General features: G+C 45.0%; 1 protein-coding gene across 1 annotated transcript; it reads right to left on the reverse strand.

Moving 5' to 3' along the window:
* Window positions 1-241: 241 nt before the first annotated feature.
* Window positions 242-22,371, reverse strand: slc44a4 (solute carrier family 44 member 4). The gene is made up of 22 exons (XM_064345637.1): window positions 22,129-22,371; window positions 14,744-14,792; window positions 14,328-14,401; window positions 13,388-13,466; window positions 13,169-13,268; window positions 12,050-12,175; window positions 11,302-11,362; window positions 10,027-10,141; window positions 8,291-8,374; window positions 7,616-7,728; window positions 7,233-7,355; window positions 7,034-7,133; window positions 6,287-6,379; window positions 5,931-6,033; window positions 5,245-5,507; window positions 4,594-4,688; window positions 4,150-4,253; window positions 3,679-3,752; window positions 3,265-3,335; window positions 2,814-2,908; window positions 1,764-1,848; window positions 242-405 (listed from the first exon to the last, which is right to left on the reverse strand). Exons 1-22 carry the CDS (start codon window positions 22,163-22,165, stop codon window positions 242-244), a joined length of 2,208 nt encoding a protein of 735 aa, XP_064201707.1. The 5' UTR covers window positions 22,166-22,371.
* Window positions 22,372-22,547: the final 176 nt, after the last annotated feature.

Consider the following 22,547-nt stretch of genomic DNA (forward strand, 5'->3'; position numbering starts at 1 on the left):
TAGAGCGAGCTGTGAGATGACCATGATGCCACTTAACCCATAGGAAACAGAGGAGCCCCAATGGCAGCTGGTGGACACTTACTGGCTCCTTCCTGATATCTAGGAAGTGCAACCAGAAAGCATCCACCAATCACCTGCAGCCACTGTTGAGTTGATCGTTACCAATGGACTCTGTGATTGGTGGAGCTCCTCTCTTCAGTTTTTTTGTTTTTTGTTTTTTTGTTCATGAGTTAAGGTGACATCACAGCCGTCCCAACCCTTCGGAGTTATCACAGGGGCGGAAAAAGAGGAGGCGGGGGGGGGGGTAGGGCGCCACTTTGTTCTTCTTGTTGAGGATGCCCATCAGATTCTTTGACATGTAATACGGCTTCTCGACACTTCCGTCGTTTCGCTCCAGGTCTTCCACTGCAGGAGCAGGAGCCCCAGGGGGTGAAACAAGCACAACCTTAATCTGCGTACCTGTGTATCTACCTGTGTACCTTAGACCTGTTCAGCTTTGTACCTGTATAACTGTACAAATGTGTACCTGTGTACCAAAGACCTGTTCATCTTTGTACCTGTGTAATTGTACAACTGTGTACCTGTGTACCAAAGACCTGTTCATCTTTGTACCTGTGTAACTGTACAACTGTGTACCTGTGTACCAAAGACCTGTTCAGTTTTGTACCTGTATAACTGTACAACTGTGTACCTGTGTACCAAAGACCTGTTCAGCTTTGTACCTGTATAACTGTACAACTGTGTCCCACCTGAATGTACAATTAAAGACCTGATCAGCTTTGTACCTGTATAACTGTACAACTGTGTACCTGTGTACCAAAGACCTGTTCAGCTGTGTACCTGTGTAACTGTACAACTGTGTACCTGTGTACCTTAGACCTGTTCAGCTTTGTACCTGTATAACTGTACAACTGTGTACCTGTGTACCAAAGACCTGTTCATCTTTGTACCTGTATAACTGTACAACTGTGTACCTGTGTACCTTAGACCTGTTCAGCTTTGTACCTGTGTAACTGTACAACTGTGTACCAAAGACCTGTTCAGCTTTGTACCTGTATAACTGTACAACTGTGTACCTGTGTACCAAAGACCTGTTCAGCTTTGTACCTGTATAACTGTACAACTGTGTACTTGTGTAATTGTACAAATGTGTACCTTTGTCAGTTTAGTTTATTGTTTTTGCCCGGAACCCGAGAGGGGGAAGGGTGAAGTTGTCTGTTTATTTCATTTTCATGTTGGTATGGGTCTCTCTCTCTCTCTCTCTCTCCATGCGGCAACCAACAGTGTTTCCTGGAACTGCTGCACCTCCCTCCCAGGGGTGTCACCCTGGCGTGTGACACTGTACAACTGTATACCTGTGCAACCACACAACTGTGTACCTGTGTAACTGTAAAAATGTGTACCTGTGTAATGTCAGAACAGTGCAATATTGTACCTGTACAATTGTTTAACTGTTCATCTGTAGAACTCTGCTGCTGCCTAACTGCCTGTACCTGCATAAATGTGTAACTGTACAGGGTTCAGCTGTTGAGCTGCGCATAGGTGTGTACAGACCACAAAGGTCACCTCAATGCTGCCCCCAGTGGCAAGCAGGAGCACTGCACCGTAATTCATGTCAGGGCTGAACAGGCAGGCGAACACAGTTAATACGTAACCGCCGTGAACTTCAGCATCGGCATTTTCCACCTGCACGACAGGCGAGCGGGCGGTGTGCGGTTGACGCGGTTGTCGCGGTGTGCGGCTGTCATGGCGGCAGTACTCACGAAAACAGAGGAAGAGCGTGTCCACGCACATGTTGTAGACGCTGAAGAAGCCGCTCGCGATCAGGTAGGTGCCAACCACCACGGTCTGCAGGACGGCACGCAGGAATAAGACTTAGTGGCGATCTGATCAAGGCTTTTAAATTCATAAAAGGGATTAACAAAGTGAACTACAAGAGCCTGTTCAGGCTTGAGTTACTGTAGTAGAACGAGGTGGTATAAATTCAGCACAGATGTTAAGAAGTATTTCTACACTCTTTCTTCCACACAGCGAGTAGTCAACTGTGTGGAAGAGCTTGCCAGGCCATGCAGTAGAGGCAGAAACTCTGGGGGTTACTCAAGACCAGGCTTAGTACGGTGCTAGATGCTATGTAGTTTGTTTGTAAACCGATCGTGTGAATGCTTAAAGTGTCCGTGAATGCGCATGCTCTGTAAATCGTTGTCTGGCTTTGCTGAATGCCACTTTTGGCATATAATGGATCAAACTTGATTTAATTCTATAAGTAAACTGCAAAATTTAGACACAAATTCATGGTGAATAAATGAATTTCGAAGAGTAAAAGACAACAGTGGCATTGGGTTTTAGCATGTTGCTATGTGGTCATTGCTGTAAAACTGCTCGAGCTCGTCTTCTGTTGTTTAACGACTGAAGGAGAATCATATTCCATCGACACTGCTGCCCGTCATATAAGAACACTGTCAATGCAAATACTGCACACACCATACGACGCACGTTTGGAGATGTTTACGTAAATTTGTATTGTGTGGTCGAACCACGGATTACGCAAGTTAGAATGATGAAGTTAGCTTGAGTTTGGGGTGTTGCGCATGTCAAAAAAGTTATCTTTTGATTACATGCTTGCAAATGTAAAGGCACACTTTAATCCGATCAATCTACAGGTAAACAGTTCCTTTGGAATCTTGGAATGAATGTATTTAAAATGATGAAATATTCTGCATGCAAATGTGGCTAATGTACTGAATACTGAAATGGCCTGTTTTTTTCTGGAGTGACCACCAGGTACAGTCAGACATACATGCACAAGGACTTACAATGATGGGCACCCAATAGTAGTTAAGCTGTTGGGCATTGAAGGTGTCCCCGGGCATTCTGATTCTCCCAGAGAAGAAGAAGAAAGCCAGCACACCTGAGGGGGTAAGGAGGAGGAGTTAACCGACTGACCAACCAATCATATCACTGTGTCTAAGGTCCAATGGCAACAGCAAAGTTGCTATTTGAAAATCAAACAGAAAGCATTGAGACAATATTATATTCATTAATATTACTAATATTACAATTTTAACCCAGTTCTAGCACTAGCCTTAAAGAGTACATTGGGCCTGACATTACAAAGTTGTATTCAAACACATTGTATGCGACAAAATGCCACAGAAAACCTCAGAAATGGCAGGAATTTAAAAAATGAAAAACCGAACACTACTAATTGCAGTTACACATCATTAGAGTGGCAGCTGAATGAACTGATGGCCAATTATTTCTCACCGACTCCTCCCACAACCAGCAACTTCCCAAAGAACAGCAGCAGGTCCGTCACTTTATCCAGCACCACTACCCTGGGGGCAGAGAAAAGGTGTGTCAGGGAAACAAAACCCCCAGAAAACTTTGGTTCCGCTAAATCAAACACAACCAAATTGCACTCTGGGAAAAAATACTTGTATGTCCACACACACACACACGCTCACGCGCACACACACAGACACACACATAAGCACACACATATGCACACACACACTCTCTCACACACAAACACACACACACTCTCTCACACACATGCACACATATGCACACACAAACACGCTCACACACACACACACACTCTCACACACACACACACACTCACACACACACACACACACACACACACTCACACACACACACACACACAGCAGAACCTACCGGATGATGTTCCGCATTAGAAGCAGGAAGGCATTCTTCGCCGACACACAGAAGTTTTTTCCATATATGGCAACCTGTCAATCAAACAGCAGTGGCGCGGATGAACCATGTGACTGAGTAATGGATGAGTGACAGACTCGGACACAGACTGAAACATTTTACAGCCAATGGATAACGTGCAATAATGCACAAGTCCCTAAATCCTGTAATAAAATGGACCTGACTGACTGAGACACTGACCCACACTGACAGGCAAATGTATAGACTGATTCAGACACAGGACAGACAGACCGACCATGATGTATGACAGACAGACAGTCAGACGGACAGACAGACAGACAGACAGACTGACCATGATGTATGACAGACGGACAGACAGACAGACTGACCATGATGTATGACAGACAGACTGACCATGATGTATGACAGACAGACAGTCAGACGGACAGACAGTCAGACGGACAGACTGACCATGATGTATGCGTTTCTGTTGAGAAACTTGATGAATTTCTCCAGACACCAGAAGCAGCACTTCAGGCAGCACATGACGAAACGAGCACAGCCATTCTGAGCGGCTGCAGAGAAACACAGCGACTTGCATCACAGAGGTTCAACTGAGAATCGCTATGGTTACAGCGACTTGCATCACAGAGGTTCTACTGAGAAATGCTATGGTTACAGCCACTTACCTCACAGAGGTTCTACTGAGAAACGCTATGGTTACAGCCACTTACCTCACAGAGGTTCTACTGAGAAACGCTATGGTTACAGCCACTTACCTCACAGAGGTTCTACTGAGAAACGCTATGGTTACAGCCACTTACATCACAGAGGTTCTACTGTGAAATAGACTGGTTCGACTGAGAATCAGAGGTTCTACTAAGAAACACAGAGGTTGTATATCAGTGTTTCTACCTCTAAACTTGTGGTCCAAATATTCCAGTACGATCCGGATGAACTGGATGATCGTTAGGATCAAAGCACCAAATGCCAAAGAGCCCACGTGGTATCTGTGCAGATGGAGCGAGAAAGAGAGAGAAAGAGAGAGGGGGAGAAGGGGGAGGAGGAGAGAGAGCACAGGAGAGAGACAGGCAAGACACCATTACACCATTTCCATTACATTACATCACATTTTATTTGGCGGAATCTTTTATCCAAAGCGATATAAAATATGTGCATACCAAAGGTCGCTGGAACTCCTACGGAGTTAAAGTTCACATAAAGTATCTGTTATCCACAGCTGCGAACATCGAGGCTAGCTCACACGGTAAAAACACTGTCTAAGGGAGCATAGATTCGTACATAAACACCACCACAAACTAACAGGGTAGCCTAAATAATCAACATGTTCGGTATTCCAGGAGCCCAGGCCCTGCCTGTTTTTGGGCTTGTCGTCAGCTCTCGAGGCGTCCACAGACGTCACCGACCGCCCGAGGCGAGCTCGTACTCCCTTCTCGTCTCACATCGAGACCGTTAGCACGTTAGCACATTAGCCGCATTCGCTCGAGGCTGCCTGAACCCCGCGGAGACGAGGCGACGGCGCCCCCTGGTGGCAGCGATCCTCACCGTAGGCAGCGCATGAAGGACTGGGAGACGGGGAACATGGGGATGTCCGAGGGCTTGTGGAAGGCCCAGTAGTAGGAGGCAAAGGCCCCGGCCAGGGTGCACTGGCCCAGCGCGATGACGAAGTTGACGCACCAGAGGAAGGCCAGCACGTTGTAGATCTGCAGGTTGAAGAGGTTCCGCTGGAACAGGCCCTCGTTGTTGTACTTGATGAAGATGCAGCTCGCTGACGGGCAGGTGCGCTGGTAGGCGGAGGAGTTGAAATTCTGGGAGAAAGAAAGAAGGGGTTGGGGGGAAAGGGGGAGGAGGAAAGCAAGGAGAAAGGTAGAGATTATGGGGAATTGGGAGGAAACTATCTCCAAATTCCCCCAAACTCTCCTCCTTTTCCCCCACAATCCCCTCCCATTTTCCTATAATGTCCTCCCATTTCTCTGTAATCATCTCCCATTTCCCCACAATCTCCTCCCATTCCCCCTCAGACTCCTCCCATTACCATAGTCTCCTCCCATTCCCCCACAATCCCCTCCCATTTCTCTATAATCTACTCAGACTCCTCCCACCCCCCGCAGACTCCTCCTATTCCCCCTCAGTCTCCTCCCACTCCCGCTCAGTCTCCTCCCACTCCCCCTCAAACTCTTCCCACTCCCCCTCAGGCCCCTCCCACTCCCCCTCAGGCTCCTCCCATTTACCAGTGGATTGCAGGACTGCGTGCCGTTGATGGAGCTGCATTCTGCTTCAGTGGCGTTCAGGGCCACAACTCTGTACATGGGATCCCCAGAGGTGGCCAGGTACCTGAGCGTTCACTGGGTCAACTCACATAACGGGGACATGGAGGGCACTGCCCGGCTCACTGACACGGCACGGCACGGCACAGACAGCCGGAATACCGCTCATTACTAACACGCACCACAGACCAGCACATGATGGCATAAAGACACGCGTAGAAACGCAGAGCGCTCAAAACTGCAGGCTGGCACTCATGCAAGCACACACACGCACACACACGCACACACGCACGCACGCACGCAAACACGTTAGAGGATACAGTGCAGTAACTCCCCAGTAGGCCACACACACCACCAGCAGGACGAAGGTGATGAGGGGGTAGACCAGCGATGACATCATGTGACTCACAGCCCTGTGGACAAGAGGAGCACACAGTCAGTTCTGACTGTCATTAATGATGACGTCATCGTCATAGTCACCATTGAAGCAAGAGCATCATGCAGGTGGGTGGTGGTTGAGGCGAGTTCCTCCCCTTCACTTCACTGTAAAAGCACATACAAGCATGCTGAAATCATGGAATGGAATGGAATATAATGTGATGGAATGGGATATAGTGTAATAAACTGAATGGAAAGGAATATAATGGAACTGAATACATGGAATGGGATAGAGCGTAATATATTGAATGGAATGTAATGGAATGGAATGGGATCGAGTGTAATAAACTGAATGGAAATGAATACATGGAATGGGATATAGTGTAATGAATGGAATATAATGGAATTGAATACACGGAATGGGATATAGTGTAATGAATGGAATGGAATAGAATATAATGGAATGGGATATAGTATAATAAACTGAATGGAATGGAATGGAATATAATGGAATGGAATGGGATATAGTGTAATAAACTGAATGGAATGGAATATAATGGAACTGAATACATGGAATGGGATATAGTGTAATGAATGGAATGGAATGGAATATAATGGAACTGAATACATGGAATGGGATAGAGTGTAATGAATGGAATGGAATGGTAGTGCAGCAGGGAAGCTCGTACTTGCTGGACTCCTTGATGAGTGCGATGGCGATGAGAATCCGCTTCCGGAGGAAGATGAGAAGCAGGAGCAGGATGACTTCCACCACGGAGAGGATGATCACTGAGGGAAAAGGCGGAGAGGCAGGGTTACATTCTGTCTGTACCCACCAGGAGAGAGAGAGAGAGACAGACAGACAGATGGATGGATGGATGGACTCACAGAAGGCCAGCCAGGTGTCTTTGATCTGCAGGTACACAGAGAAGTTGGTGGTGAAGCCCACTTCCTTGTAGGTCAATGCGGAGGTTTTGAAGTTGTCATACTCCCAGTAGCAGTGCCATATTCCTGAGAGGAAAGAATCAGGAAGTGAGAAGCCTGTATGGGATCACAGTACAGACCCACACAGACACACCACACAGTACAGACAAATACAGACACACCACACAGTACAGACCAACACAGACACACCACACAGTACAGACAAACACAGACACACCACACAGTACAGACCAACACAGACACACCACACAGTACAGACCAACACAGACACACCACACAGTACAGACCAACACAGACACGCAGTACTGACAGTGTGTGTTGCTCACCGTAGGCTATTACAGCCAGCACTCCCACTATGAGGACCCAGATAATCACCGCAGCCGTGAAGCGCAGGAGCAGGAGGAACATCATACTGAGCAGCATGGCGATCAACAGACCTCTGAGAGAGGGGGGAGGGAGGGAGGGAGGGAGGAGAGGGGTGAGAGAGTGAGGGGGGGAGAGGGGGGGAGAGAGAGAGGGGGGAGAGGGGGGGAGAGAGAGGGGGAGAGAGAAAGGGGAGAGGAGGAGAAAGGAGATGAGAGACGAAAGGAGAAGAGACAGAGGGGAGGAGGAGGACAGAGGAGGAGGAGTAGAGAGTAAGTAACGTAGGATTGGTGGACGGGGTGCAGTAGTGGGCGTGGCCAGTGGGGCAGTCTGGTTATAAGAACACTGGGACCACACCAAACACAAGCCAAGGACAAAGAACTGAATGCTTCCAGTGTATAATCATATTTATCCCCATTTAGGAAAATATACAGATGGATATTTTAGTATATATGAACATCTGTTCATGCTTTGGGACTTTTTTGTCCTCTAAAAATTCCATTAAGCAGTACTGGAGTGTAGAGCAGGGCTGTGGAATCTGTCGACCACCAGGGGGCAATGTAGAACAAGATGTTCTCCTTCTCTGGTAAGGGGATTGGGGGGAGGTGGTGGTCAAAGAGCAATGACCTACTACTCACATGAGGATCCAGGGCCAGGATGAGGCAAAGTCCTCGAAGATGCGAACTCCCACCTCCTCCGCGTTGAAACCAGAAAACAGGTCACTAAGCAGGAAGTGGACAGTCTGGGGTGTTAGCGCACGTTCTAAAACAGCACTATTCTACAACAGCACCATTCTAGAACAGTTCCATTCTAAAACACCAGTATTCTACAACAGCACCATTCTAGAGCAGCGCCATTCTAGAACAGTACCATTCTAAAACAGCACCATTCTAGAACAGCAATATTGTACAACATCACCATTCTAGAAGAGTACCATTCTAATACAGTACCTTTTTACAACAGCACAATTCTAGACCAATAGCATTTTAAAACACCCATATTCTACTACAGCACCATTCTAGAACAGCACACTTCTAGACCAACACCATTCTACAACACCATTCTAGAGCAACACCATTCTAGAATAGTACCATTCTAAAACAGCACTATTCTAAAACAGCACCATTCTAGAACAGCAATATTGTACAACATCACCATTCTAGAAGAGTACTATTCTAATACAGCACTTTTCTACAACAGCACAATTCTAGACGAATAGCATTTTAAAACACCCATATTCTACTACAGCACCATTCTAGATAGTGAATCTGGATATTCATAGGTGTTCATTCGATAAAATAAACACGTCTGCTTTCAGAAAAAATGAGAGTACAGGGTATGTTGAGAATTTCAAAATACTGTGCCTCTCTAAATTTGTAACAATATTGTCCATCCCTAAATATAAATCGATTGTGACTTTATCCATTGTGGCATTATTATTAGCAGAAATATTCTGCCAGAGCTACTGGGGAATTGCAAATATACTGACTAATTCCTGTACTGCTGCTGACTAGTGTTATTATAAATGCTCCGTTTGATTAATTTAATGGCCTCTTGAGAAAGTCAACATCGCATTAGTTTTGCGAGTGTTTAAAAGAATGTGGGAAAACAAACAGTGGATCTCATTAATCACTTCATGGTTCAGATACAGCTGTTGTTAGATAAGGTTCTGTGCCTTAATATTAGCAAAACTTTTGCAGTTACCAAAAACCTTTGCACTTTTCTTTCCAACCAATCAGATGCCTTCTTTATATTGTTTCAAACAACATGCTTTTCGCCATCAGTACCGACTACTGGCACTAAGATTACAGACAGACTGGAAAGTTAAGCAGATCACTAATGGTACTAGGAATACAGACAGGCACTACAGACAGACTAAAAATCAAAAACAGAACACAAGTAGCACTAGGACTACAGACAAATTAGTCACCATTAAGACAAACATCACCAGGAGAAAATGGTGGTATCTAAGACTAACAATAGTAGAACAGCAACTCACGAGCCATACTGTGGATTTCTGAATGTGAGAAACAGAGAGAGATAAAGAGTTCACGCAGAGGGTGATATTATAGTGTGTGTGTGTGTGTGTGTGATCGTGTGTGTGCGTGTCTGTGCATATGTGTGTGTGTGTGTGCGTGCGTGCGTGCATGCGTGCATGCTTGTGTGTGTGTGTGTGTGTGTGCGTGTGCGTGCATGCGTGCATGCCTGTGTGTGTGTGTGAGGGTGTTCGTGTGTTACAGTGCTCTGCATTGTCTGGTTCGTTTACCCACATGTGGTTTGCGGGTTTGTTGTGTGCAGAGAGCATTATGGGTAAACAGTGGTGTGGGAGAGTCAGAGAGCCAGAGCAGGATGTGCAGGAGGGGGCGGGGCTTACCCGGTGGCATTCCGGATGGCGTTGGCCGTCTGGTTGGGAGAGGACATTCCCGGAAGGATGAAGTCTCCCGGAATCTTGCCCAGAGAGCCAACTGAGGGCAAGCACCTTCCCAACACTGAGAGAGAGAGAGAGAGAGAGAGAGAGAGAGATGGAATACAACCACAACACCACACGTATTTACCTATACACAAACATTTACACACGCGCACACAAACACACACACAAACACGTGCACACACACGGTTATATTATGCTGATTTATTTTTATTGTTATTGCAACTTTTTACTGTTAGTTATTGTTACTATGTATTGTTACTTCTATTGTTTTTATTTTTGTTTTTATACATTGCCATGTATCTACCAAGCTTTAGCAATACAAATGTACAAATTTGTCATGCCAATAAAGCGAATTGAATTGAATTGAATTGAGAGAGAGAGAGAGAGAGAGAGAGAGAGAGAGAAAGAATTTTTAAAAAACCCTTTATTTGGATTACAAAATGATAACAAATTCTCAAAAATAAAAAGTAATGAACCAGCAAACAAAGACAATTAAATAAAATTAGTAAGGAGGAGTTGTTGGTGGAGATAGAGAACAAATGAGAAGGCACTGTGACATATTACTACAACACCTGCAATAGTGAACAATTTAATTTAATTAAAATTCAAATGTGCTTTATTTGCATGACAAGTAAACTTGTGTTGCAAAAGCAATGGGACATACAAAATGACAGACCCCTACAACCAGAAGAGGGGGAAGAAATAATAAAAGAAAAGAGTAACAAGCCCCCCCATACACATATGAAAGTATAGACACACACACACACACACACTCACATACACACACACACACATACACACACACACACACACACACACACACACACACATGCACACACATACCTAGGTTAAAAGACACTTAGTTCATAATGCAACAATTTATGAATCAGTATTAATAATGAACACAGAAGATATTTTGTATTATACCACCATTTAGTCCACACTCTCTCTGACTGTAATTTGTGGCAGGCAGAGACATGCTGGGCTGCCACCTCTATTGCGCCGTCCTCTTCCCCCAGAAGCATTTTTAATTTATCTGGTACGGATAGGTATTCAATTTGATTAATCTGCGCAGTGAATTTGGCAAAATGTTGATTTCTGATTGAGAGGTACTCGAACACACGCCAGTGAACCGTGGTGTGGGACACTGTAACCGTTAGCTGTCCCGCAGGTAGCTGCGCACACACTGTCTGCAAAGACCGGAAGACAAAGTGTTACCTGACGATGAAGGAATGGTGAAGAAAGGACAAAGCTCTCTCTCAACAATCTCTTTGATGGTCTGTGAGAGAGAGAGGCAGAGAGAGAGAGAGAAAGGGATAGAGAGACAGAGAGAGAGAGCGGGAGAGGGAGAGAGAGAGAGCAGGAGAGAGAGGGAGGAGAACCATCCGTTAGCTTTTAAGCATACTCTCCAGTCTTTAATCGAACTAACAGTTAATCATGTATTAAACAACAGAGACACATTGAGTAAATTCACACACACACACACACACACACGGGAGCATGCATGACCATGCACGCAAACACACCCGCGGACACCCAGGAACGCAGGAACAGGTCTTTCTTGAAAAATGTATTTTATTTCTCAGTGATAACAAACACATATATGTAAAAAAAATTTAAATGATACAATTCACACACAGACGCACGTTGGCACACACAGGCACACTCACAAACACACATCAGCACACACAGATGCACTCACAAACACACATCAGCACACACAGATGCACTCGCAAACACACATCAGCACACACAGACACACTCACAAACACACATCAGCACACACAGATGCACTCACAAACACACATCAGCACACACAGATGCACTCACAAACACACATCAGCACACACAGATGCACTCACAAACACACATCAGCACACACAGATGCACTCACAAACACACATCAGCACACACAGATGCACTCACAAACCCACGTTGCCACACGCGGGCGCAGAATGTGGCGTACCAGCTCGGAGGTGGCCAGGTTAAGGGAGGGCACGCAGTACTGTGGTTTGGGAAAATGATCCGCAGTCCGGGGGTAGAACGCAGGAGACAATACCCAGAATTCAGTGGGGCACTGTTTTACACACACCTGCAAAGAGACATTTTTTTTATTCTTGTGGGCAAGTGAAACACTTAAAAGGGACATGAACAGAGTGAGAGAGTGGCTGACACCTTCACTTCTAAGGACACTGACACACTGAGTCACTGACACACTGAGACAGAGACACAGACACACTGAGTCACAGACACACTGAGACAGAGACACAGACACACTGAGACACAGACACACTGAGTCACTGACACACTGAGACAGAGACACAGACACACACTGAGACAGAGACACAGACACACTGAGTCACAGACACACTGAGACAGAGACACAGACACACGGAGTCACAGACACACTGAGTCACTGACACACTGAGACAGAGACACAGACACACTGAGACAGAGACACACAGAGACACAGACACAGACACACTGAGTCACAGACATACTGAGACAAAGATACTGACACACACTGAGACAGAGACACACTGAGTCACTGACACACAGAGACAGAGACACACTGAGTCACTGACACACGGAGACAGAGACACAGCACACACTGAGACAGAAACACAGACACACTGAGTTACAGACACACTGAGACAGAGACACAGACACACGGAGTCACTGACACACTGAGTCACTGACACACTGAGTCACTGACACACTGAGTCACTGACACACTGAGTCACTGACACACTGAGACAGAGACACTGACACACACTGAGACAGAGACACACTGAGACAGAGACACAGACACACTGAGTCACTGAGACACTGACACACACTGAGACAGAGACACACTGAGGCAGAGACACAGACACACTGAGTCACTGAGACAGAGACACTGACACACTGAGACAGAGACACAGACACACACTGAGACAGAAACACAGACACACTGAGTTACAGACACACTGAGACAGAGACACAGACACACTGAGACAGAAACACAGACACACTGAGTCACAGACACACAGACACACTGAGTCGCTGACACACTGAGACACAGACACACATGGGGTAAACTGACTTGCGTTGTGGGACACTGCAGGCCATTCAGGGCGGCTGCCATGATGTTGGTTGCCGTGGCGCACTTTATGATATTGAAATAAAACACGCTGTTCTTCTCTCTGTCAGAAACACAAGGGGCCATAACTGTGACACTCGGCGGAGGCTTCCGGAACGCCAGAGCGCAGTCACTCAGCACAGCACACGCACGCACGCTCAGAGAACAGACAGGTCAGTTTACTTGTTCAGTCCCAGGCCGCAGAACATTCCGGTGGAGTTGCGGGGGTAGAGGACGTGGCGAGGGTCACCGTACAGCCAGGCTGGACAGAGGAGAAGGAAACAAATGCGTGTGAGGGCGTGAGTGTGTGTGTGTGTGTGTGTGTGTCTGTGTGTGTTTGTGTGTCGGTATTTTTGTGTTCAAGTGTGTAAGTGTGTAAGGGTGTCTATGTGTGTAAGTGTGTGTGTGTGTGGATGCGTGTGTGTGTGCGCACGCGCATGTGTGTGTGTGTGTGAATCTGTGTGTGTGTGTGTGTGTGTGTGTAAGTGTGTGTGAATCTGTGTGTGTGTGTGTGCGCGTGAGTGTGTGTGTGTGTGTGTCTGTGTGGGTTTATGTGTGTCGGTATTTTTGTGTTCAAGTGTGTAAGTGTGTAAGGGTGTCTATGTGTGTAAGTATGTGTGTGTGTGGATGCGTGTGTGTGTGTGCGCATGTGTGTGTGAATCTGTGTGTGTGTGTGTGTAAGTGTGTGTGTGTGAATCTGTGTGTGTGTGTGCGCGCGCGCACGTGCGTGTGTGTGTGTGTTAAGTCTAGAGCACACATTATCAAGATAACCTCATTGTCTATTCACTTTTGACCTGTTTCCAATTTTATGTTTGCCTGAGATAAGCCAAGAGCTTTCTACAAGGGGCCTAGGAGATAGAGTGGGAGGAGCTAGGAGAGAGAGTGGGAGGAGCCAGAAGAGAGAATGGGAGTTGGGACAGGGGGCATCAGCAGTAAATGAGGAAGTGAACAGAGTCATTTTGGGATGTACCATCTGTACCATCCTCTCACACACATTTATATGCACTGCAACTCTACCAGCGCTGACAGGTACAGAGAGATAGTGAGAAGGAATGAGGGAAGGAGGAAGGGAGGAAGAGAGAGAGAAGCTGCACCGTTGTGTAGGGACAAAACATAAACTTACCCATAATTCCCACCACCAGGTATCCTCCAATGGCAGCCATGAAGAGAATACAGCAGATCACATCTGTGCAGCTCCTGAGAGAGAGAGAAATAGAGAGAGAGTAAGTAATAGGAGCAATCGCAATACAGTAAAATCATTTAGACCAGAATCCAGTGAAATCATTTAGACCAGGATTCAGTAAAATCATTTAGACCAGGATCCAGTGAAATCATTTAGACCAGGATCCAGTGAAATCATTTAGACCAGGATCCAGTGAAATCATTTAGACCAGGATCCAGTGAAATCATTTATACCAGGATCCAGTTACACCATTTAGACCAGGATCCGATGTAATCATTTAGACCAGGATCGAGTGGATCTGCAGGGGAAGACTGAAGCGGACGGGAAGGGGTGGGACGGGGCGGGAGGACACTCACCTGTTGTGTATTGGCCCGTTGAACGTGGGATCGTGCTGGGCTGGATCCCCTGCAATGAGAGAGGGAGGGAGGACATATTTACCTCCAAAGACTTTGCCTGTTCCAATAATATAAACAACATGCAAAACGAAAGTCTGTCCTTGATTCAATACCCACAGTGTGACAACGTTGCCTTTGACAAACTGCTGACACACGCGTTCACTACTGTACTACTGTACGAACACATACGCGCACACACACTCTGCACACACACACAAACACACGCACACTCCCCACACACACACACCATGTGCACACACACACACCTGCCACAGAATGCACAGCAGCTACAGACAGAGGGTGTGGAAGCACTATTCCTATGCGGACTCAAACAGGATGTGCTGACACACGTGCTGACTGCTCTCCCCACAACTCTCTGTGTGCGTACGTGTGTGTGTGTGTGTGTGCGTGTGCGTGTGCATGTATGTGCCGTGTGTGTGTGTATGTGTGCATGCGTGCATCTGGTGTGTCCGTGCATGTGTATGTGTGTACGTGCATATGTGTGTGTTTGTGTGTGCATGCGTGCGTGAGTGTGTGACCGACTTCACTGGAATGAGGCTCAAACGTTAATGAGTGAAGGGACTAAAATGTTGAGGAAGTTAAAGCTGAGATTTGAAGGAAAACTCAGCATGACTGTGCTGTTTTACAACTGTGCTACAGGACCTTGTTAGCTGGAATAAAAACTATCTTCCTGAAAGACAGGGAGACAGAGAGAGAGAGACAAATAAAGAGAGTGAGATTTATTTGAATTCATCTACTTTTTCGTGCACATTGATTTCAGACTGTTTTCTAGGCCGTGTTCAAAGCTTGTTCCAAAAACACTCCCGAAACACATTCAAATAAGTCGTTCCAGTGATGCATTCTGAATGTGAAAACAGAGGCGGAGAGAGAGAGCGAGAGAGAGAGAGTGAGGGAGAAGAGGGGAGGGGTAGGGTTAGGGATGCATTCTGAATGTGAAAACAGAGGCAAATTCACTTTAATTCTCCTACATTGTAGTACTCTGGATTAAAGCTCCTGATAAAAGGAGAGAGAGGGAGAGAGAGAGAGAGTGTGTGAGGGAGATGATGGGAGGGGTAGAGAGAGAGAGAGAGAGAGGGAGAGGGAGAGGGAGAAGAGGGGAGGGGTAGAGAGAAAAGTTGAGAAAAAATTAAATTTGAATTTAATTTAAATTCAGTGACGGATGCAGATAGCCCTGGAGAGGGAGAGCGAGCCGACGCACGCCCTTGTCCGGAGCGATTAAAACACTCGAGCATTTCTGGAAACCACCCGCCCACCACTTCCTTATGGTTATCCGAAACCTTCCGCCAACATGCTATCTACTACAGTCGAGGTAATTGAGCTTTTACTGTCCCCTCATTGAAACTGTTTGGCAAAGGAACCTGAGAGTAAGTGCAGACAAGTCAACACGCAACAGCACACATAAAAACAGATAACCTATTAAAAATGGATAAACCTGTATAGCGATAAAGAATCTGTATAGTAAGCTGCCTGACCTCCCCGGTGCATCTCATCGAAAAACAAAGCGTGACTTGGCTGTTACATAATAATAATAGTAATAGTAATAATAATAATAATAATAATAATAATAATAATAATAATAATAAATTGATATTGAGGTCCAGGTAATTAACAGAAACTAGAAAAAAAACAGGGTGGTGACATTGCGGTTTGGTTGCACAAATACCCTTAGGAGACAAGGTGTGTGAGAGAGAGTGAAAGAGAGAGAGAGAGAGAGTGAGTGAGTGAGTGAGTGAGTGTTTGTGTGAGTGAATGAGTGAGTGAGAGAGTGAGTGAGTGAGTGTTTCTGTGAGTTGGTGAGTGAGTGTGTGTGTGTGTGAGAGAGAGAGAGAGAGAGAGAGAGAGGGCGAGAGAAGGAGAGAGAGAAAGGGAGTGGCAAACACTGAAAAGACCACAGAGGTGAAACCAGTTTCTCTGCATGCGTTGTGTCGCATTACAAAGGGACAGTAAGTGGTGCTTCACCAGATGAATCACATGACGGCAGCCGAAGGGTCTGGCTTTGTTCTGTGAGATCTGTGACCTCACAGCAGTTACCTTTACTGCTTCTGCTAGGGTACACGTCCTTCATTTTTACGAACTAAGAAGCTGGAACAGCTTGACATAACACAGGCTGTTACTCAAAGTCTGAACAGCAGCCTGGTTTTATGTACGTATATAAGCATGAAGATACGCGCCCAAGCGCAGAAACACTGCGTTTAATATACTGCGCCTGCACAGCTACGAAGTGCCACTTATTTAAATATGTTTTGAAATGCGAGGAAACGTCGAAGCTGTCCGTGTCATCGCTCCACGGCGTATCAGGAAGTGTGCGCGTGTTTGTTTATGGAACAGGAAGTCATCCAGCCCTGCACTTCAAGGTTAACAAGTTTGCAAGCTGGACTGAAAAACTGATGACCCCATGACTACAAACACAATTTATAATTTAATATTAACAGTGATCGGCTGAATGGGGGGGGGCGCAAGAACATGCTGCGTGTGTGTGTGTGTGTGTGTGTGTGTGTGTGTGTGGGTGGGTGTGTGTTTGCGTGTGTGTATCCAGGTGCACTGTAATCTTTTCTCAGAATAATAAAGTGATTTGCATGAGAATCAGATGGGAAGTAAAGATTAGGACTGAACACAAGTGAGTAACATGAGTCAGAGATGAAGTATCGGCATAGATTCAACCATTCCACTACAGTATATACTACATACACACTGACTGAGCATAACAGTACATTAACACTGCACTGAGAGAGGGTTAATACAGTACATACACACTGACTGACTGGACACTACAGTACATTAACACTACACAGAGAGAGAGGGTTAATACAGTACATACACACTGACTGACTGGACACTACAGTACATTAACACTGCACTGACAGGGAGGGTTAATACAGTACATACACACTGACTGACTGGACACTGCAGTACATTAACACTGCACTGACAGGGAGGGTTAATACAGTACATACACACTGACTGACTGGACACTGCAGTGAGAGAGAGCGTTAATATACTACATGCACACTGACTGACTGGACACTACAGTACACTGGGAGGAGGAGAAAGTAAGACAGAAAAGGTCGCGCCAGCTGAAGCACCTTTCGAATGAAACTGAACGAAGAGACCGAACGGCATCTCGCCACCTCTTCTCTCTGCTTGTAAAAAATTAGCCGCGGTTCTATTTAGGTCTTAACAGGTGACTCATTCAGAGACGGGTGTGTCACGACCAGGTTACGATGGTACAAAGATCAGAGGTCAATGGGGAGGCTGTTGGGGGGTGGGGGGAGCGGTCAATATACTTTCTTTATCTGTAAACTCCCCAGTGCTGATTCCTTAACATTATTCATGCACCCACCCATGTCCCACCCCCACCCTGCCCCTTTAATTTCTTGAGATTGAGGGGAAAGTTTTAAAAACACAAAATTGAAATGAAGGCCTCAAAGCAACGATTTCTTTTCTCCCCACCCTCAAAAATTGCTACTTTTTTCTTCATATTCGAGCTTTTAACTTTTAACTCAGGCTGGGAGTAGGGGTGGGGGGGGGGGTTTCCTTACAGAAATTCAATATGCTTCAACCGATTTGTGAATGCATAGCTATCTGAAATCGGTAATAAATTGCGCATTTTCCTCATGTTTTGAAGCACTGCGATCTTTATCTGACCCTGACGATGCGTTTTATGTCGATGCATTGTGGTATATCCCATTTCCACAAAGGTTCAGCACAATTGAGAAGGTGGAGCCCTTACAGTCAGGATACGTTCAGATTACAGGCTGAAGAGGCCCAGATATATATATATATATATATATTGTTTTTTACTTGCATGTGACGCAGCTCTGATTTTTTTATGAGCTGTGTGAACACAAATCAAATCTTTGCCTGTCGGATTTGGGCCACTTCTGTTTTTTTTTTTTTAACGTCGCGCTTCATTGCGCAGTCGTAGATTGTCGGCGTTTTCATTCTGGTCATGTCCAAAACAGTTTACTTGCAGCTGACTTGCCTAATATTGAGCATACAAGTACACTCAATAGCTGACTTGCCTAATATTGAGTATACAAGTATACTCAATAGCTTACTTGTCTACCATTGAGTATACAAGAATACTCAACAGCTTACTTGCCAACTATTGAGTATACACGAATACTCGATAACCTACTTGCCTACTATTGAGTATACAAGTATAATCAATAGCTTACGTGCCTACATTACATTACATTACATTACATTACAGGCATTTGGCAGACGCTCTTATCCAGAGCGACGTACAACAAAGTGTATAACCATAACCAGGAACAAGTATGACGAAAACCCTAGAGAGAAGTACCGGTCCAAGTACAGGGAACAACCGCATAGTTCAACTTGGACCCTGATGGTTAAACTGATTAACACTAACAACGAGAACGGCAACAACGCAATCTATGGAAAAATAAAAATAAATAAAAATACAAATACAATTAGTCGTTAAGACAGGCGCATCAACTAAGTCACCTATGAAACCGCTGCCTAATATTGTATACTCAATAGTAGGCAAGTAAGTTGTTTTGACCATGTCTATTCTGTTTTGTCTGCAATGGCTCACTTTTAAAAAATGGAGAACAAGTATTTCGTTTTTTTTTTTTTTTTTTTAAGTTAATGTGCGCACGCGGGTTCTTTCAGAGCAGAGGTCTGTTCTCACTTACGTCACACACAAGTCATTTATAAACATGAAGCTGATACTATCTATCAGAAATCTAAACTAAAATTAGACCCGATTCATCATTCAGATGAACTCAGATATGAAACGTTCCGGAACATTATGAACATTCCATCCCTCGAGGAGGAAGTTCACCGAGCGTCTGTTGGCCCAAGTTTTCCGTTCCGTAGGAGGTGGGCATGTCGCGCTGAGGGCAAGTGGCCAGCGGGATAGCGCACCGCCAGGAGTTAAAGTGTGTAATTGGCCACCGTATAACGATCACACCTTTATACTGTGGGACATAACAGAAAAGGAACTGGACTTCCTTATCCTAAAGGTCACGGGTTCGATTCCCAGGAAGGACGCGGCCGTTGTACACTTGAGCAAAGGTACTTAACCCGCATTGCTTCAGTATACATCCAGCTGTATAAATGGATGCAATCCAAATGCTGTGTAAAAAGTTGTGTAAATCGCTATGAATAAGAGCGTCGGCTAAATGCCTGTAATCTAATATAATCAAATCTAATCCTGACCTGCAACTTTAAAAAACACTCTTGAATACACTCTGAATTAATAAGAGAGGATGCTTGTCCAAACCTTTGCGGAAGAAGCCAAAGAAGACTAATAAATACTAAAGAAGACCAATAAATACTCTCCTCCACCCAGGTGCAAAAAGTCATTGAAGTTGTTTTTTTCTTTTTCTCTAAAACTGAATTCTAATAGCTGTAAAATGCTCAGTGGATTGGCAGGATTTTACAGCAATTAGAGGTCAGATTTGGAGATAAAGAAAAACAGCTTCAGTGAATTCCGGACCTGGGCTCTGATTGGACCAGACTGGCTGATGAGGAAACAGTGGAAACACGCTGCCTGTGTCACAACCGTATCCATTAAGAACTAACAGGGGCCAAGGCTGGTCCCAGAACAGGGCTCACATTCATAAAGTCTCACAGTCCAGGTTGCCGATCAGGGCTTTTAGCCCTTTAAGATGTGAGGTCACAATTACGCAATTGGAATGCTCTCAACTTTAACATTCTACTTCCGACGGAAAAATCACTACCGGTAATGGAGAGCGATGGAGTTCCACCAGAACACTGACGTTGAATTTTGAAAAGGAAAATAAATTAAAAAACAGAAATAAAACCCATAACATTCTGAAAAACCCACTCTTCAAAGGGTTAGCTATGTTTGCCAGGTCAATTTTCTTTTTGTCAGATGGGCTTTGCAGCTCATAATGGCTAAGGTTAGCATAAGGTCTGGGGAAACCTGATACTAAAATGGAAAACCAGTCTGGCGCTCAGAGGCCTGACGAATAGGCCTACACTTCGATCTCTGGGGTATAAAATCAGCTGAGAATAAATTAAATAAATATTTCGAACTGAGATGAACTCCTGAGTCTCCTCTTCGTCAAAGATCACGTGACACAAGCCTTCAACCCACCACTTACTCCACTCTTAATTCTGTGTAATCGCATAGGACTGTCACATTGCATGTGCCCCGCGGAAAAGCTGTGTAACGTGTTGCCACACACACGCACTCTAAACACCACCACCATCCCTTTTCACAAATAATTACAAATGAACCTCAGCGGTGACATCGAAGGGCACTATGCAAACACGCGCTCTGCCTTTAATGAACTGGTCTTCTGTTGTTGCTGGCTGCTCAATTCACCGTGTGAAACTGTGTAATTGACGTAAATACTGTGATTACACTCTTTCGTTGTATGATTAATCCATGACTCCCCCAATGATCATAGCTGGTCAGGCTGATCAGTCAGTCTCAAAGTTTGTGTTTTCAGCATAATAATTTTAGACTGGACACTTTTTCCCCCACAATAAATTGTGATTTGGACACGTACAGTAAGCAGGATTTTTAAAAAGGAGGACAGGGGCCGGCAGGAGGGTATAATGAACACAATACTAGACAATTTGCTTGTTCATATATGGAACGACCGAACAAACCTAACCGGATATTTGAGCTCGAATTCTCTTTAACATTCATATTTTATATGTATTATACAGGCTATAGCTACGTCTCTTTTGAACTAGCAAAAAACTTTGTTTTCCGCTTTTATAACAGGTGGATTAATAATCTTCTAGGCATAACGATTAGCTACTCCCCAGGTGAAACAAAATATTATAACATTCAAATATTCTTCAGCACACTATTTTTGGGTAGTTTTGTGCCAACCATTGTCAAAACAAAAGAAAAAACAACAAACAACATCCCCATCATGCAACTGCGAAGAAGGCTACATCCCAAGTCCCTACATAGTCCTATAACTGCATTATAATTACGGTTTAATTTAACACGAAGTTTATACAACGCAACTCTTCCTAGACAAGCGTTAGTCGCCTTCCAATAGCAGACTAGCAACAAACAAATTTGTAAACGCAGATTTCCATATAATTAACATAAATAGTTAGCTCGTAGTCAACTGGGATTACTTCAACCAATAAAGAAAAGACGAGAAATGGCAGTTTTAAATAATTGCATGAAAAGGTATTATGTTGCCTAGCTTCACAGATGACAGTAAAAATCAAAATGTATAAACAGGTTATTACGACAGAACTTTAACATCAAGCTTGCCAGCCAGTCAGCTAAATTAAGTTCGCTAGCCCTCAAGCAATCTGGCAATCTTCACGGTTTACTCATTTTGTTTAAAACAACTCACCATATTCCGACTTGTCCTCGTCCGACTTTTTGCCCATTTTCACCTGTTATTCTTAATACTTCCTGCTCGTTTTGTTTGGGGGAGACTACGCCGAGATCCGTTTAAAAAAAATAAACTTGCTGTCGGCTAAATCTCTCCAACTCTTCCCGTTTATTTCCCCGTTCACTGTTGCCAGGTGCAACGTCACAGGTGCACCTGCCTTGGGATGCACACCTGAGTGTACTTTTACAGTCTCTGGGGTGTACACGCCGCAGAACGCCTTTCCTTACCTGCGTGATATCGTGACATACGTGCCCCCTGGCGTCCGATAGGCGCCATTGTCTGCTGGGGCGTTCGTCACTTTACCGTCAAAGATGGACGAAACATGTTGACAAAGATAGGCATACGTTACGATACATTTCTAGACATAATGCTAATCA

The sequence above is a fragment of the Anguilla rostrata genome, chromosome 8 (assembly GCF_018555375.3).
Source record: "Anguilla rostrata isolate EN2019 chromosome 8, ASM1855537v3, whole genome shotgun sequence".
Taxonomy (NCBI): Eukaryota; Metazoa; Chordata; class Actinopteri; order Anguilliformes; family Anguillidae; genus Anguilla; species Anguilla rostrata.

Coding starts and splice junctions, on each gene's coding strand:
- slc44a4 (XM_064345637.1), bottom strand. CDS start 22,165: ATGGGCAAAAAGTCGGACGAGGACAAGTCGGAATATG. Junction 14,402..14,743: donor AACGGGCCAATACACAACAG/GTGAGTGTCCTC, acceptor TCTCTCTCTCAG/GAGCTGCACAGATGTGATCT. Junction 13,269..13,387: donor TGCGGCCTGGGACTGAACAA/GTAAACTGACCT, acceptor TGTTTCTGACAG/AGAGAAGAACAGCGTGTTTT.